General features: G+C 43.0%; 2 protein-coding genes across 8 annotated transcripts in view; both read right to left on the bottom strand.

The window, feature by feature from the left end:
• Nucleotides 1-11,363, bottom strand: part of mpped1 (metallophosphoesterase domain containing 1) — a 46,851-nt gene extending 35,488 nt beyond the window's left edge. Inside the window, exons 1-4 of one of the 2 annotated variants that reach the window (XM_031582546.2) lie at nucleotides 10,127-11,363; nucleotides 9,172-9,214; nucleotides 8,312-8,752; nucleotides 7,088-7,269 (exon numbers count right to left, since the gene is read on the bottom strand). In XM_031582546.2, coding sequence (XP_031438406.1) covers nucleotides 7,088-7,269; nucleotides 8,312-8,487 — 358 coding nt within the window. In that variant the 5' untranslated portion in view covers nucleotides 8,488-8,752; nucleotides 9,172-9,214; nucleotides 10,127-11,363. The remainder of the gene's footprint in view (nucleotides 1-7,087; nucleotides 7,270-8,311; nucleotides 8,753-9,171; nucleotides 9,215-10,126) is intronic. The other variant, XM_031582547.2, reaches the window with a different exon arrangement.
• A 1,322-nt stretch (nucleotides 11,364-12,685) lies between these two features.
• Nucleotides 12,686-17,426, bottom strand: part of scube1 (signal peptide, CUB domain, EGF-like 1) — an 84,869-nt gene continuing 80,128 nt past the window's right edge. For all 6 annotated transcript variants that reach the window (XM_031582560.2, XM_031582561.2, XM_031582562.2 and 3 more), the window contains one exon: nucleotides 12,686-17,211. In XM_031582560.2, coding sequence (XP_031438420.1) covers nucleotides 17,059-17,211 — 153 coding nt within the window. In that variant the 3' untranslated portion in view covers nucleotides 12,686-17,058. The remainder of the gene's footprint in view (nucleotides 17,212-17,426) is intronic.

Genomic DNA, 17,426 nt, shown 5'->3' with positions numbered 1-17,426 from the left:
TGCAAAAATAGTATTATTGGAGTCAAAAATGTATTATTTTGTTTGCATTTATTTCATGAAATTTCACCATTTTATGATTTGTTTATACCTATCTTTTCTATCTTGTTTATAGTTAATCTTGTTACTTGAACACAATGAGTACGAGAAAATGTGTACTGCCCCTTTAAGAGACTACCTTTAGCTGTCATCTCCGTTTATTTTTCAGTCTTCGGTTGCTGATCTGCCGTTGACTCTTGCCTTCTCTCCCCTCTTTTCACGCAATTGTTTTGTTGCATTTGCTGCACGTCGCGATGTTTTAATCTTTTTGTGCGAAATACAGTCACACTTTTGACCGTTTACCTTTCGGTATTTTCTCTGTTAAAAGGTTGATTGGCTAGTTCTGTTTGTGCTTGCTCTGTGAAATGCTGCCTGCTCTTCACTGTCATAAGACTTGTTGCTATGAAGACACCAATGAGCGTGAGCGACACAGAAAAAAGGTTTACATTGGGAGCTGGGGCAGTTTTACATGTGCCCCACGGAATCTGCCTAGCGACCGTGTTCAATTGGCTCAGGCACCGAAATCTGCGTTGCACTTCCCCATCTTCTTTGCATTTTGAACCTCACATCGACAACCGCGTAATGGCGACACGCAGCCTGACGTCAGCGTCTGTAGCCGACGTACCGTAAACAGCTATTAAATTGCGGAGACTCAATTCACACAATACTAAATTAATCAACTATTAGATGTTTTACGATGCGCCACTGTGCTTTCTCATCGTCATTAAGCGCACCGGCAAAAAAATTAATACCTACAGCAACTTTACGTGAAATTTAAGACAATTTAAGACCTTAATTACCCGAATTTTAATTTAAGACATTTTAAGACTTTTTAAGGACCCGCGGGAACCCTGTGCATGTGTACACGTTTGTGAGTGTGTGTGTGTGTGTGTGTGTGTTTCTGCAAGTGTTCCAGTCAGACACATTAAACATGCATACACCCTCACTAGATCACCCATTTTATGGTATGATATAATGGATGTGTATGTGTGTATGTGTGTATGAATAATTCATGTTGTTTCCCAGTGTTCCCCTGTAAATTACATTAAACTTGCATCTGACAGCAGTCACACAAACACTCTTGGCAGCAGGAACCTAAATAAATCATAACGGTGGCCCCTGTGGTCCATTTAAACAGAGATAGGTTGAAAATAAAACCATTGCTAAAAAAGAAGACCTCCCCCCTTCTGCCTTAATCTTTCTTTCCTTCCTTCTTTCTTTCTTTCTTTCTTTCTTTCTTTCTCACTCTTGAGGCTGCCAGAGTTTCACCCTTGTTAATCCATCCCTTTTTAACTGAGAGACAAAAACAGAACTTGCTCCCCAACACATACCACCTACACACAAACACTCAGAGACACATCAGTCACATGCATGTGTGTGTTCATGCGCGCACATGCACACACACACACACACACACACACACACACACTGCCACCTGTGTAGGTGGTCCCTGATTCTCCTCCTGGACTTGGGTATATCATAAATACCAGCCATCGGCATGGCAACACACTCTCTGTACTTTTCGACATCTGATCTTATTTCATTCAGCCCACTATTCCTGAAGAGCAGAGAGTTACGTAACTGTGTGGTCAGACATACACAGGCATGTCTAACCTGAACAAAACACATGTGCACACATTCACATGCATGCACGCATGCGTACACACGCATAGAGTTGCACCCCCACATGCAGCATTAACACACATACACACACACACACACACACACACACACACACACACACACACACACACACACACACATAGATGACTGCCATATTTTCGACAGGCAGAGATGTAAAGTTATTAAATGGCAATGGAAGAATGTCTGACTCTGACAGAAGTCTGACCCCAGAAAGAAATAGAGGGTAGATATAGAGGCAGAGACTGAGAAGTAGGGCCCAGGAGCCTTGGACCAGGAGGGCTGCAGTCACCCTCCCCATGCGGTCTCTGGTGCACAGGCCACAGACACACACAACATGTAGTGCATGGAAAGACAGAAAGAGAACATCCACCCAACACACCACACGCGCACACACACACACACACACACACACACACACAACACCACCACACAGTAGTGCTTGTTTACACTCCTTTAGAATTAGCATTGAATGTACATTCCACTGTGTTTAAGCTGGGGCCTGGGGTGTACTGCATGGCCTACCAGCACTAAATCACTACACAGTCCCACAGGTTGTTTAGAGGCTAGAGAACCTGGCAAATAAATACTATGTTCCTATTGTTTTAAACATTACCCTTCTATCATGCTGAGCCTATATTTAGAGACCTCGTTTTTATTCTACAATAGGGAATAACAATATCGATAAACGTGCATATGAGGGAAAGGAAGAGGCATGCAGACTTTAGCCCAATGTCTAGGTTGTAGTGTGGGAGAAAAGCAGTTTTTTTTCCATAGCATGCATTTCCCCGGTACTGGTGCATGTTTAAGTGTCTGCCTGACTGAATTTAGAAAATGGCACCTTTGATAGATGCACACTTTAAATACAAATTTGAATGCAACTCATTTTAAACATAACGATATATAAGATTTTTTCATTTGAATTTCACATTATCATATAAATGTATTATTAATCTACATTTAAAAAATGGAATGGGTACATATAGTAATTTTTATACAGGTATTTTGATTGGGGAAATTATTTTGAACAGTTCTAACGCGCTGACACACACTCACACACACACACAGAGGCAAGATAAAGCAGTCTTCAAAGTGCTTGTCACTTTTATATTTTTGTTTGTTTTCAACATTAAAAAGCGTCAAGTGTCAGGCCTCCTTGTTACAAAAACACACCCACAAACACACCCACACCTACACACACACACACACACACACACACACACCTACACACACAGGCACATGCTCACAACGGTTACCGGTCCTAAAAGAGTGTCATCCCATTATCCCCAGGCTAATCCTTCAACTGAAAACACAGAAATGAAAGAAAAATGCAAAAAAAAAGTATGCAAGGGGGTGAAAGAGAGAGTGACAGAAGGACTGCCAGTGAGTAAAGGAGAGACGAGAACGTATGAAAGTTTAATGATCCTCTCTCACCCCTCCAATCCAGCGGTGCGGAGGAAGAGAGCGAATGAAGGAACGAGTGAGGGAGGCAGCAAGAGACAGGAAGACAGAAAACACAAAGAGAGAGAGAATGAGAGAGAGAGAGAGAAACCCAGAGCGAGAGACCCAGAAACAGGGGGAAGACTAGCGTCTGCTGTGTGGTGATTGAACCGCAGGCTGAGGTGGGGGTGCCAGTCTATAACAGAGAAAGCCACAAACGACTGAGTCGCCACTGCCTGAGATAACAGCTAAACGGGACGGGAACAAAGATGAAAAAGAAGGAGAAGAGAAAAGGAAGTTAAAAAGAGAGTAAGAGCAAAAAGGAGAAGAGCGAGAGCGAGACTCTCTTGGTGCCCACCTCGGCTGTGGCATGGCAGGCAGGGGGTCATGCATTATTCACGCGGAGGAGCGGGCGCAAGGAGCCAGCCGCTAAACAAAGTGGACCAGAGATGGTGAACTGCCTGACCCCCCGAGAGGCAGACAGGGAGACAGACAGAGAGGGAGACAGGGAGACAGACAGAGAGGGGGACAGGGAGAGAGAAAATAAAGAGAGGGAGACAGGGAGACAGAGAGGGAGAGGGAGACAGGGAGAGAGACAGAGAGGGGGAGTGAGAGAGAGAAAGAGAGTGTATGTGTGTGAGAGAGAGAGAATGAGGAAAGAGAAAGCAGGAGCCCAACAGAAACAAAAAAAGGAGATGGAGGGAGAAGAGAGAGAGAAAGAAAGAAAGAGAGGAACTCCACCACTGAAATGGTCTCTTGTTCGCCTCATGACCCCAGCTACTCCCTCGCTCCCCTCTCCTCCTCTGCCCGTCCCCTGCTGCGTGGGGAGATCCATATTTAACGAGGACGCCCAGGACATCTAGTGCCCGCTTCATGCTCCAGTCCACACACATTCAATGGAGATGGATACAGTGGGCAGACACATACACACTCTCTCTCTCTTCCTTCCTCCCTCCCTCACACACACATACACACACATGTGCGCACACACACACACACACACACACACACACACACACACACACCACACTAAAATTGTAAAGGTAAAGTCTCCTGACAAGAGTCCTACAGCTCCACTCTGCCCAGCCTGTCAGATGCCAGCCCCTAGAATATATTGAGTGCTCATGGCCACTATTGCTGCCAGGGCCTGCAGTGAGTTAAATTAGCAGACCTGGCTATGACAAGAACCATCTGCCTTGGGGGAAAAAACTACTCAGCCCTGCTTTTTTAAAGCACCTTTTCACTAAAAGCTCCATTCACACACACACTTGTACCTGTTGACTTATCAAGTGTGTATGTGGCAGACTAACACTGCCTGGCTAGGTCTTGTTGTACGTGCTTTATATACACATCTGTATGTGGTTAACTATACGCTGCTTCGTGGAGCACCAGAGGAGTGGTGTTCAACAGCCCTTCATGTTCTGATCTTGACTGGGGCACGTGGAATGTCAGAGTAGTTAGCCTGGGGCTCAATGAGCCCCGATGTGAATGCATCTAAATGACACGGCTATCTTTGAGTGCAGTCACACTTAGTTTGAGACTATATGCCTTGTGGAATGAGAAGCAGTCATTGTTATGGCAACGCCTGGCAAAGTTAATTCAAAAGTTGCATTCGGCTTAGGTGATTTGCCCTGAAGCAAACTATTCCGCAAACTACTTTTACATTTTTTAAGACCAGCACTTAAAACCCCCTCAGTTTTTATTCTGTTGCAACTGATACAGCTAAGATAGGCTTACTAATACACGTTTATTACTATGTAATTTATATGTAATAAGCAACAGAATACTGTAACAACATATTACATTGACTTGGACTGAAACTGAAGGACTTCTTTGGGGGTTTGGGCATAGCAATTAATAGTGAACTAGCGTTCCAGTAGGTATATCCTTCAAAACGTCATTGATCCACATCAGTCCCATGATATGAAAGGGTTTTACACAAAAATTGACTGGCTCAATGCTTTGTTCAAAAACCATTAAATCTACTTTGCTCCATACTCCTCCATTCTATATATTTTATAGATTTTCTTAAATTATAGGATTTTCTGTATCTGTATCCCACAGACAGAAACTAAACATAATCTTTGCCTCCACGGCACACACAAGGCAGGATATTATCTGTGCCAGAAGCAGGACACCTGACGGAACCCCGACAGGCTCCAGCAGCCACGGAGCCACCAGGGGTGGACGGAGATCCGAAGCCTGCCCAGCCCGAGGAGCCTCTTCCTGGGCACGGGTCCCTGCCATCCTCCTCTCCCTCTCTACCTGCCTCTTCCCCCAGTGGCGCTAACTAAAGCCTGGGCACCTGCCAGGCCTGCCAGCCACCTGCCTGCTACCCACATCAGAGAGGAGAGGAGAGGGGGAGGGAGGAGAGTTGGGGGGGGGAGGAGAGGAGAGGAGAGGGGGAGGAGAGGAGAGAGGAGGACAGAGAGAGAAAGCAAAAGAGAGGGAAGGAGCTGCCATGCCATGCGGGGAGAGGGGAGTCGTGTGGAGCTGGTTCTGAGTGAAGTGTGAGGGAGAGAAAACAATGTGGTGGGGAAAACAGGGGGAGAGACATAAATAACATGTTTGCTGATAGTGTGTATCCTGAGGTGTGTGTGTGTGTGTGTGTGTGTGTGTGTGTGTGTGTGTGTGTGTGTGTTTGTACACAAGTGCATGAGTTTCTGACTGCGTGTCAGAGGATGTACAAAAGTAGGTGTCTGAATCTATATGTCTGAGTGTGTGTGTTTGTTGGCGGGGGGTCTGTGTGTGTTTATCTGTGTGTGTGTGTGTGTGTGTGTGTGTGTGTGTGTGTGTGTGTGTGTGTGTGTGTGTGTGTGAAAAAGTTGCAGTGCAGGTAAAAAAGTAAAACCATGAGTATCTCTGAGGAGCAGAGCTGAATAAATAAGCGTGTGCGTGACGCAGGCACACAGAGAGCAATGAAAAGAGACAAAACAAAGGGAAGCAGAAGAATTCAAGGTTATAAATATTTATAGAGATTTGAGAGAGAACCGAACTGCGTGAAAGAGAGTGTGAAAGACAGACAGAGAGAAAGAGAGCGCGCTCCACAAAAGGCTGTCCTTAATGCAAGAGAAAAAGATTTTGTGGGCCCATAAGTATCCTATGTGTAAGTTTTGAGTGCCTGCCTGCCCTCACACACACACACACACACACACACACACACACACACACACACATACACACACACACACTATAACCACCACTACTGTCTCTCCTTGGGGACAGAGCCCCAATCCCCACACCTCTCTCTCTCTCTCTCTCTCTTCCACTCAATATACATCTCTTTCTCCGTTCACAACATGTGTCTTTCTGACATATCCATGTTTTTCCAACTTTTCCCATCTCTCGGGCTTCTGGTTCACCTACACAACAATCATACTTGTCTCTTTACACACACACACTCTCTCTCTCTCTCTATCTCTCTCTCCCTCTGTCTCTTGTTCCCCTCCTTTCTCACAAACAGCAGAGCCTTGTGGACAGACTCTGTGGAGCCATACCTTTCACAACAGCTGCAAAAGGATGTACAAGCTACAGTAGCACTTTCAGATTCAACGCAGGCATATGTGTGTGTGTGTGTGTGTGTGTGTGTGTGTGTGTGTGTGTGTGTGTGTGTGTGTGTGTGTGTTCTATATGTCCACACTGCTTATCTTCCACATTTCAGGCTATGTTCCTGGTTTGTCATTGGCAGGTGTGTATGTTTGTGTGTATGTGTGTATATGTGTGTGTGTGTGTGTGTGTGTGTGTGTGTGTGTGTGTGTGTGTGTCCATGAGCATGTACATTCATGTGTGTTTATTTGGGATATAGCCTGAATTCAGAAGAATTTGTTTTTGCATTTATTGTTGCTGCTTGCACTATCTGTGCACTATCTGTTGCTATGCACCCTGTCAAGTCAATGAGATCTAACTGAAACATTGTTTTACTGCATTATAAATTCTATGATTCCTGTACGTCAAAGAGACATGCTCTTACCAAGCCAGTCATTGAACTTCTTGACCTCGCTGGGCAGGCCAAGCTCAGTGAAGTCTCCGGCATGGATGAAAACGTCACCGTATGGCATGTGGATGGCGTCCGTGCGCGAGTGGGTGTCTGAGATGCACACAAACCGCGTGTAACCGGGCGGCTTGGGGGCGTCATGTGGCAAAGGATCCACCCTGAGACAGATAGAGCGCGATAGAGAGAGAGAGACAGGTAGACAAACACAGAGAGGGAAAGACAGACAGACGAAGACAGGGGTATACAAACAAACAGTGCAAGAGACAGACAGACAAAAAACAGAAGGCCAAAGCCAAATATACAAAGAGAGATGGAGTGGGAGCAGAGTGGGGAGAGAAATAGAGTTGTCTTGGTAAACATTCCAAAAAGCACAAAAAAAAGACATCTCCAAAAAACTCAAGAAAGTAGACACAGAAATAGACAGAATAGAGCAGAACAAGATGAATTCTAATGACAATGGAGAGGTAGAGCCGAAGACAAAGACCCTGTGGGATTTGGGAACAGGGCGACCCACTGTAGCACGCGCGGAAGCAGCCACCACAGCGGCAACGGCAGAGGCAACAGAGGCAGTCTCCAGGGGGAAAGGGGGACTTTTGAATAAGAGTGGCCCACTTTAGAGCTCCTCCTGCTGGGTCATTCAGCCCTTGCGCGCTGCCTGCATGCCTGCTCAGCTGGTTCTCTCGGCGTACCTGATCCACACAGGCAGCTACAGACGAGCGCGAGTCTCCACGTACAACATGGTGGAGCGTGAGTCATAAAGACAGAGGGAAAACGCAAGGGAATACAGAGATGAGATGAGAGGAGAGGAGAGGAGAGGAGAGATGGTCTAGGATGAGATGCAGAGGAGGAAATGTGAGACAGAACAAAAGAGAGGAAAAAAGAAAAAAAAGACAACAAAGGAAAAAGAAATGAAAAGAACAGATAAGAAAAGGAAAGGAGAAATAGTCTGACAGAAAAAAAAGACGGATAACAGAAAAGCAAAAGAAAGTTTCAGAGTAAGAAAGAGCACCACAAAGAATGACGAATTAAGGTCCAGGGAGAATAAAAAAAAAAGAAGAAACTTAAAAAGAAAGAAAAAAACTCAAAAAGAAAGAAAGAAAGAAAGAAGAGTAAGGTGCTCAAAGTGAGGATAGATAGGTTAAAAGAGCAGTGGCATTATTTAAATAAGAAAAAAGCACTGAAGCACTCGCTCCCTCTCACATGTGGACGTGCGGTGGCTGGAAGCGGCCCTGGTTGATGTTGTAGAAGGTGAAGGCCTGGGTGGGGTTGGAACTGTACTCGTCCACCTCCACCGCCCCACGCGCCGCTCCGCTCCGCTGCTGCTGCTGCTGTTGCTGCCTGCGGGCCGCCATGATCTCCGACAGAGTGAACGCCATGTTAACACCACCAGACGCCGGGGCGGCGGATGGGGTGCTGGAGGGCGTGTCTGCTGCTACCTTGCGGAGCAAGGCGGAGCAGGAGAGGCGCTGGGCACCGGCCTGGGATTGGTTGGCGGCGGTGGTGGGGGCACCGGCTGGGGAGTTCCAGGGCCAGGGAGGCCCCTTGTCCTCAGTGTCTTCCTCACCTGGCTGGCACCCCGGCTTGGATGCGCTGATTGCATCCTACCCCTGCTCTTCCTCCTCCAAAGTACTCACTGGACACCTGTTGGAGGAGAGAGTGGACATACTTGTAGCGCTGGAACTGTCAGTTGGCAAAATGTATATGTAGGTGTGTGTTTTCAAAAGACTAAATTCAGTGTAAGCTTTGATTACCAAAATAGTCATAGCCACATATCTGTGCGTTTGACACCACAAAAACAGTAACAATAAAACATTGCAATTCAACATGTCAATGTTATAAATTATATCTGGAACAACGCCCCCATAAAAATAAGAGAACATGCAGTGCTGTATGCCTCAATCTCAAGTAGGCTATCTAGTGCACTGCATTTCATTAAATACAGCCCACAAAAAGCATCCAAATCCTTTGATGTAAGTTAAACGACTAAAATTGCATTGATATAAACAGAGTTGAGCAGTGGAAATACAGGTTTATTACAGTTATTAAAAATAGTCCTTCACCTTTCTTCTCATATACAACTTCAGTCTTCTCACTCTGCAGCCGCTATAATTACACAAGAGCACAACTGCTGTACTATCTCACAAGACATTTATTAAATTGCATCATTTCTATGCCATTAGGGAAATAAAAGTATTGTTTGTTATACATTTTAATGTTGTATTCTTAGGAACATATTACACAGATATTATACAAACACGATACTTTGAAACAACTACCATATTATGCAACACAGCGCATTGTAAAAAATTAAACTGCAATCTAATGATGTACTAACTGAGGAGACAGTATCCCTAATTTGGGAAGTCTGTAACAACAAGAAATACATGTGGAAGATGAAGATGTTTTTTAACCTTTGTCGACTGATCTTTATAATAGCGGGTAGCCTACTCTTGTAATCACGCAAGAAAAAAATACATAGATGACAGTAACATCAGAGTATGGCCCTTTTGATAGATTATCCTCGAAGACCTCCATCATTTGTGACGAAATAGCAATTTGGGACTTAAATGACACTATATAACGATAAAGCCAGGTCAAAGTTTTAAGAATGTATTGTATACCTGTACTTGAACTTCTTAAAGAAGTTGTAGAAGGTATTCTTAACTTGGTGCCACCTTTCATGAAAACGACCTGAGGGGTTGTGATCACCGGCCGGACCTATGGGCAGCGGAACTTCATGCGCTCCAGTTTAAATCTTCCGACCGAAACTCCGACTGACAGCTCTCTATTTAGATGTCAAATGCTCTCCAAATACCTAAGTGATTCCTTATTCAATCTCAATTTGTAAACGACCAGAATGAGCCATTTATGTCTTTAATCTGACTAAACATACACAGCGCTAATATTAGCCGGCAGCGTATTCATTGTAACACAAAACAGACGCAGCCCTACTCTCTCAATCAGGGATGCACTCCAGCAAGCTCTGCTGCAGTCGCGGGGAAAAACACAACCAACCTGGATTTGTAGAGCCTCCCAGCCGAGACGTCGGACGAGGATTCGGGGTAACAGCGATTCTCTGGGTGATCTCTATCCACTTCGGAAATCAATGGGAAAATGATAGAGGTCAGAGATGTGGGACCGCCGCTCCCGAGTCGCGCTAGTTGGTTTGAACAGGTGCCGCGTGGTGCCCTGGTTTGTGTTTCGCTGCACTCGCGGAGACACTCCCCCTTCTTGGCGCTCTCGCACTCTGGATCTTTCCACCTCCTCAGCACAGCGCACGCAGATGAAATGGAACGATCATAGGGTGGCCAGGAAGGAGAGGGGCTGTAGGGTGGTGATTATTTGAGGGAGACGGCGCTCTTTGATGTAGCGAGCACTGTCATCATCGAAGAAATTACTCTTCGCATTCGTATCGCAAAAATCCCCCAAAGCCTAGCTTAGACTACAATTTCTTATCACACTAATCTGTCATAAATTCACCAGATCGTTTTTTTTTTTTTTATCAATTAATCCTAATTCATCCCAATTCATCCTAATTGTCAGGAACATAACGCTGATTTTTTTTATCCAAGTCCGTGGCTGTAATATTGAAACGCCAACCCTATTATGAATTGTCACTGCTGGAAGTCGAACGAACACATTTTTACGATATGCGAGATTTTATGCGTGTTCTCTTTTATGATTCTCCCTGTGTTAAATGTTGTATAGGCCTGAATTGAAATCTACTTTTCATTTAGCCTATTTAGACAGAAACTGCAGCTGAGCGCTTCTTGAAGATTGAAAACTTCCAGTGTTCTTTTGGTATGGTGACCAGAGTTCAAGCTCAAGTCACCTTACAGGTAGGCTCATTGAAAAGACACTTAACAGTCTAATGTCAGTGAAATATGAAGCCAAATGAATGAATATGGACTATGTGCTCTAGGGCTACCACACAGTCGACCTATCTTCATTAACATCTAGTGTTACGGGGCTTTTAAAAAAAACAAACATAAACACGATTCAATCAAGGCAATTCGTTTAAAGACGCGTTCAAAAAAAATGTCTAGCATGCTGTCTATTTTTGTCAGACATGTTCAATGTACTCCACTGTGAACTTACAAGAACCACAACCACGTTAAAAACAATACAACAGGAATAGGCTAATAGCAGGTCTGACGCTCCGCAGTAGCCTTTAGTCTGGAGGAGCCGTAGGCTACGTTTAGGCATTTTTGTAAGACTAACCCTATAGCCTATAATACTTGGCTGGTGGCACTGTACAGGGCAAGTCTTTCCCTTTTCATCCCACAGAGCTGCACATGCCATTCGTGGGTTGATTGTAGTAGGATAGACATAACAGCTGACTTTAACTTAAAAGTGGGGACCTGCAGGGTGGACCCGAGGCAGTGAGGAGAACATAGGTGTTACATGTGCCCATTTCGCATCATTTGAAACGAAAATACTTTTGTTAAATGGCTTTGATAAGATTGTTTCTGCACAAAGAGTATTTCTCCATGGGACGAGTGCGTGGCTGAGAACTAGTTCCACGAGGTGCCGTGTTTGCCAAAGCGTAAAGTGATATCTGTTCGTCTCTGAAATATTCTCTCGTATAAGTATGGTAAAAACATATACTATGGCTGGCGTTTCCTCTGAAAATATATTTGTGAATGTAAGATTTAACCTTTAACACTGTTTCCATGTTTCAAAATATGGTTATTCTCCATGGCTGATCTTTCGCCGCTGTAAGTTTAACACTTCGGCCACTTCAGCCACTAAGGCATGGAACTCAAACACGGTACAAGAGAAAAAGTGTGTTTTGCTATTTCAAAAGGTGACGGGTGTACCCTTGTGGAGATTCTGAGAAATTAAATTAATGAAAGCCGACCATGACCGTGCATCAGCGCACGGTGGCAGTGTAGCTACATAAAACACCTTAATGTATTCAGCTGCTATACATTGTAAGAAAACTGTAAGAATACGGAAGTCCTGTAAGAATACTGGCTCAAGGAAACATAAGTTTTAAAAAAGTATTCCAGTGTCACTTCCATTAATCTTACAATACAATGCAAAGATAAATGACTACAGACTTTAAAGGATGTCTTAGCGAAACCTTATCTCGGACAGCAGACTAATCAGACACTGTTTACAATATTGTTGCAGCTGTGAGGAACCTCTCATCCTTGTTTGGTTAATCTGGTATTGTGGTACTAATGACGATAGATTTAAATGGTTCAATCTAATCTATCTATTATATTTACCCAGTCATTTCCTCTAAGGCTTGTTTTCTTTGCAAAAAGGCTATGCTTCTGTTACTGCTACAAAAATATGAGTCAAAATGGAATTGCCCTATCCGTACTCAAAAATCACACCTATCAATTGAAAGTGTGACTAACGACAGCCTGATCATAAGTAAAACCTTGACTTTTAAAACTTATCCTATGTTTAATGATAAATAAACCAATTAATTAATTCATTGTTAATATGTATCACACTCAAGTAAAGCTTATAGCGCTGCCTCCTCTGCCTTGATTGTGGACATCCATTTGCTGGACAAGTTGTGTAACAATGAACACAAACACACAGACCAAGTGCAACAGCTCCAGTTTTCATATGATTTATTATTAAAGTGAGACCTTAACAATAGTTTCTTTTTCCTTTTTTTGACACTCTCTGCCACTTGTCTGGGGGAAATGGGAAAAAGGGGTTGACACACACATACACACACACCACATGGCCAACTGACATTTAACCATTTTTTTTCTCTACATGGACATCATAAAACGCATTGGTGTGGAGAGCATTAGTATACACAGTCACATTTATACAGTGGGCCTCTCTCTCTCTTTCTTTCTTTCTTTCTCTCTCTCCATCTCTTTCTCTCACTCTTTCAGGCTTCTGAATGACAGAATAATGAAAAGAATGTTTTGTGAGTGGAATGAGACTCCTCACATTCCTTTGCAACTCTTTCCCCCCTCTAACGATGTAAATATTAATTTAATATTCCAAAAAAAAGAAACACGACGCTAACATTTTTACATCATTTACATATTGGTAATGATAAAGCTTAAACAGTTACCAGCAGCAACCTTCATTTTTTCTCTCATCTTGAAGGGCAGTAACAGTGTTGGAACAATCACAACTCCATCTCTCTCTCTCTCTCTCTCTCTCTCTCTCTCTCTGTTTCTCATTCTCTCTCTGTCCTCTTCTGTGTGTGTGTGTGTTCATGGTTAATTTATGAATACTGTGTGTGCATTATATGTTAAGTTGTTTGTTACATGTGCATTCTTATGTTCAAAGGTTAGAGCACAGGTGATTATGTATGTTCAGTGCGTGTGTTTGTGGTATGTTTGTATGTGCGTGTGTGTGTGTGTCTGTGTGTGTGTGTGTGTGTGTAAGGGGAATATTTTGAATGCTTAGGCTTCTTTTCAATGACACATCTCATACAATCCTGTTCCACTGTCAGGGCACGAAGAGATATGGACAGTCAATCTTCCCCAAACAGAAACAGTCAAATAGACAAAAACACAAAGACACTAAACGAATACAGTAACAAAATCAAAACAAATGTCAGTACAAACAAATAGACAGACAAACAACCACACAGCGACAGTTCAGATACTAAGAAAGCTACTGCATGTGTCTTTGCATGAAGAGGTCATGGCCTAGTTTGGCATAACCAGGTGGGGGACACGAGAACCAGGTAGGTCGAGTGCAGGGGGTTCTTGAATTAATGAGGCACCTGTCTGCTATTAGCCCGCTACTCTTTGGTTTTGGGGTGGGGGTTTCACTCTTTCTCTCATTCTCTATCTCACTCTCTCTCTCTCTCTCTCTCTCTCTCTCTGTCTCTCAGGCTGAATACTGGACAGAGCGGAGTTTATACAGTCCCCACCAAGACACTAGTGGAGGCAGAGCTAGCTGTAGAAATACTTGCAATAATAAGTGCTTATTTGAACAAAAAAAAAGAAAGAAAGAAAAGCAGAAAAAAAGAAAGCAAGAAAAAAAGAGACAGCCTTTCCATGATATTTCACCACTCCGCTGCCAGGCGACACTGAATCACTTTTCAGCGTGTTCTTTTCTTCTCTCCCCTTTCTGTCTCTCTCTCTCTCTCTCTCTCCTGTCCTGTCCAAAGACACCTCAAGAGAGATGGACAGACCACTAGAGGATGCCTTTATTGTTAGCAGGGTTTGGGGGAGTTGTTTCAAGCTTAGCTCATGGATGTGTCATCTGTATTTTTAAGGGACCGCTCGCGCTCCTCGGTCAGGCCAAGGCATACTTCTCTCCCTCCCTGGGGGATAGTGTTATCTGCCTCCTAAATGAACTGTCGAAAAACACACACACACACACACACACACACACTCTTGTTCCGCAGTGCCACGACCTCTGTGTTTTTAATCACACGATGCCGGGGGAGAGGAGTTTTTCATGCGCTCAAACAACTATGTGGGGAAGTGAAGAATGCTAAAAGGGATATTGAGACAACATTAAAGAATGCTCTCCGGAGGAAAATGAAAACTATGCAGGAAATCTCTCAGAGTGCCTTCTCTAATGCAGCTTGAGTTTGTCCGCTTTTTTTTTCTCATTCGCAACTGGATTATCACAGATCTACCAGGACAACAAACAAGGACTACGACACTTATCACAGCATCTCTCTCTACGAATAGTATACCTTTCTCTCTCTCTCTATCTGAAATGTTTTTGTTTTTTTATTATTATTTTAATCTCTCTCTCGCTCTCTGTCTTTCTTTGGGCAATATACATCAACTTAAGCAAAACTTCAAATCATCAATTAACCACTCCTATACTAGCCCACATTTACACGCATACATGTGCGTATACACTAAATCTGAATATCTTTCTCTCACACACACCATACAAGAAACACACACAGGTGTGCAATCACACACAGGCACCCACTCACACTCAAAAATCCCATTAAATACATTCTAAGGATATGTGTATTGTATGTAGCATGACTTGTTAGTCGACTTCTTGACTCCATCCTAACCACCACAGCCCTGATTCCTTGTATCCTTTATTCCATCACACAATAGTTTGGTTTTATTACAATTACAGGTTTGGCTGATCAGAGATCAGCAACATGGATACCAAGAAGGTTTGTTGACATGATATGATATGACACTCTGAAGTCTAACCGAATGAAGGACATAATGGTGAAGACATGACAGCTGTCTTTGTGCCCAGCACAAAGTAACTCAGTGCTAGGTCAGAGTTCAGTTACTGTGGGACTATCTGTGAACTCTCCTCAATCAGAGCTCAGAACATCTGTCTCACTTCTAGTTCAGGGAAACCTCTGGAACCTTCTGGAACCCTCTTAGGAATGAGGTCACAGCCAGAAGTACTCCATTCAACAACTCACAACTCAACAACTTGGGCCCTCTTATAGTGACTCTGCTCTCCTTAAAAACAAAGGCAAAGGATACACAGAGCGTCTACTGGATTGCACAATTCTGGGCAAGGTGACCGTTATCTTAAACAAAAAACTAAAATGTGTCCATTACAAGCACATAAAAGACCCTCAAAATAGCTAATAGCTTAGGGATACAATGCATACTTATTAGTACCATACTTTAGCATCTTGGCTGTGCAAAGTGAAGGAGTTGGGCTGGGTATTCATCTAGTTTGGACAAACTGTATTAGGGGGTAAATGGAAGAAGCTTGCACTTTGTGCCATCATATGAGAAACTTAAAACTGAGACAAAGTCTTTCTTTCTCTCTGGCAGCTAACAGGCTAGCTTGGAGTACAGAAAAAGGGTAGGAATTCAACACTGGCACTATCCCGCCGATGACATGTCTGCCCTTCAAATGCCTTTCAGACAAAAGGTTCACCAAACATTACAGAAGCAAGTTCTACTCTCAGAACTGTGAGCGATTCAGAGGTGTGGAATAAATGACTGTGCACAGCTTATGTCTTTTCTTTCTTTCTTTCTTTCTTCCTTTCTTTCTTTCTTTCTTTCCATCCTTCCTTCTTTGTTTGTTTGTTTCTTTCAAAGGAATCCAATACTGAGTTTCATGAGAATATGGGTAGTTTTTTTTTCTCTTCTTTTTCTTTTTCTTTAAACCAACAAAACCAAGATGAAACATTTCTATACAACACAAACATAAGGAAAAACTTAGAATTTCTTTCTACAGCTTACAATATAAAATTCAAGTGCAATTGAAGTTCCAAATATTAGTTACATAACATACATTTTCTGGCGTAACCTCCGTTACTTGCAGGTAGTTTTTTTTATTATCTTGTTATATAGTTCAAAATCTACTATATAGTCTTTCACTTTCTTTGTCTTTTCATAATGTGAGCACAGCACAAGCTGAATTAGTTATTAGGGTCTCAGAAAAGGTTCACTTTACCCATCTTAAAATGGCTGAAAAGCTTATAAGTGCACCAAACATTTTACAAACTCTATCTCTTGTGCACGTCAGGGGCCTTAGGAAAATCAAAGCAAAAATAGCTGGCAAGATATGTGTATATACTGTATGTGAATATGAATGTGTTAGCATACCTTAGATATGCAGTTACATGTTCATTCATATTCACGTACACACACGCACACACACACATACACACACACACACATATACATTCACACACACACATACACACTCACACATATTTATAACATCCATGATGTGGGCTTCTGCTAGTTCTAGCGCATATACATATTTAAAAAAAATTAAAAACAAATAAAATAAAATAAAACAAACAAACAAACAAAAAAAGACAAAGAAGAATTTATGAAAAAAAAGAACAAAGTATTAAGAAAAAGTTTAAAGTCAAAACAAGGACTTTAAAGGTCTAGGAGAGTTCAGTCTTCTTCCTTTTCTTATCGCGTGGAATTGTGGGAGCTATAGCTAGCGAGCAAGAACATAAGGGGGCAGTAGAGAGCATGAAAAGGGGCACACTGGAGACAGATGTGCGGGGCGGTTCGAGGACGCTTGAGTGATCTGGGGACCTATTTGTACGGTCGGAGGAACCTTGAGACCTTGGAGCGGAGGAACTTGATGAAAGAACGTGGGAACATTTCTTTGGACTCCTGAACGGTGTACTTGAAGTAGTTGTGCGGGTGAGCCAACACGTCGAACAGTGCCTTGATTAGTTTCTTATCCTGGGGGAAGGAACCAAAAATCACACAAGAGTCACACACTTGGATGAATCATAACCACACCTTTAAGAGGTTCATTAGGGAACATCTGGTTACCAAAATGGAGTTATTGTGAATACGGACAAAACAATCTAAGGAAGACTAATCACATTTCATCTTTCATCAAAAGCACTTTGAGCTGCATTCTTTTGCATAAAGTGTATTATTATTGTTATTAT

The sequence above is a fragment of the Clupea harengus genome, chromosome 16 (genome assembly GCF_900700415.2).
Source record: "Clupea harengus chromosome 16, Ch_v2.0.2, whole genome shotgun sequence".
NCBI classification, from domain to species: Eukaryota; Metazoa; Chordata; class Actinopteri; order Clupeiformes; family Clupeidae; genus Clupea; species Clupea harengus.
This window is presented reverse-complemented; position numbering and strand designations above follow the sequence as displayed.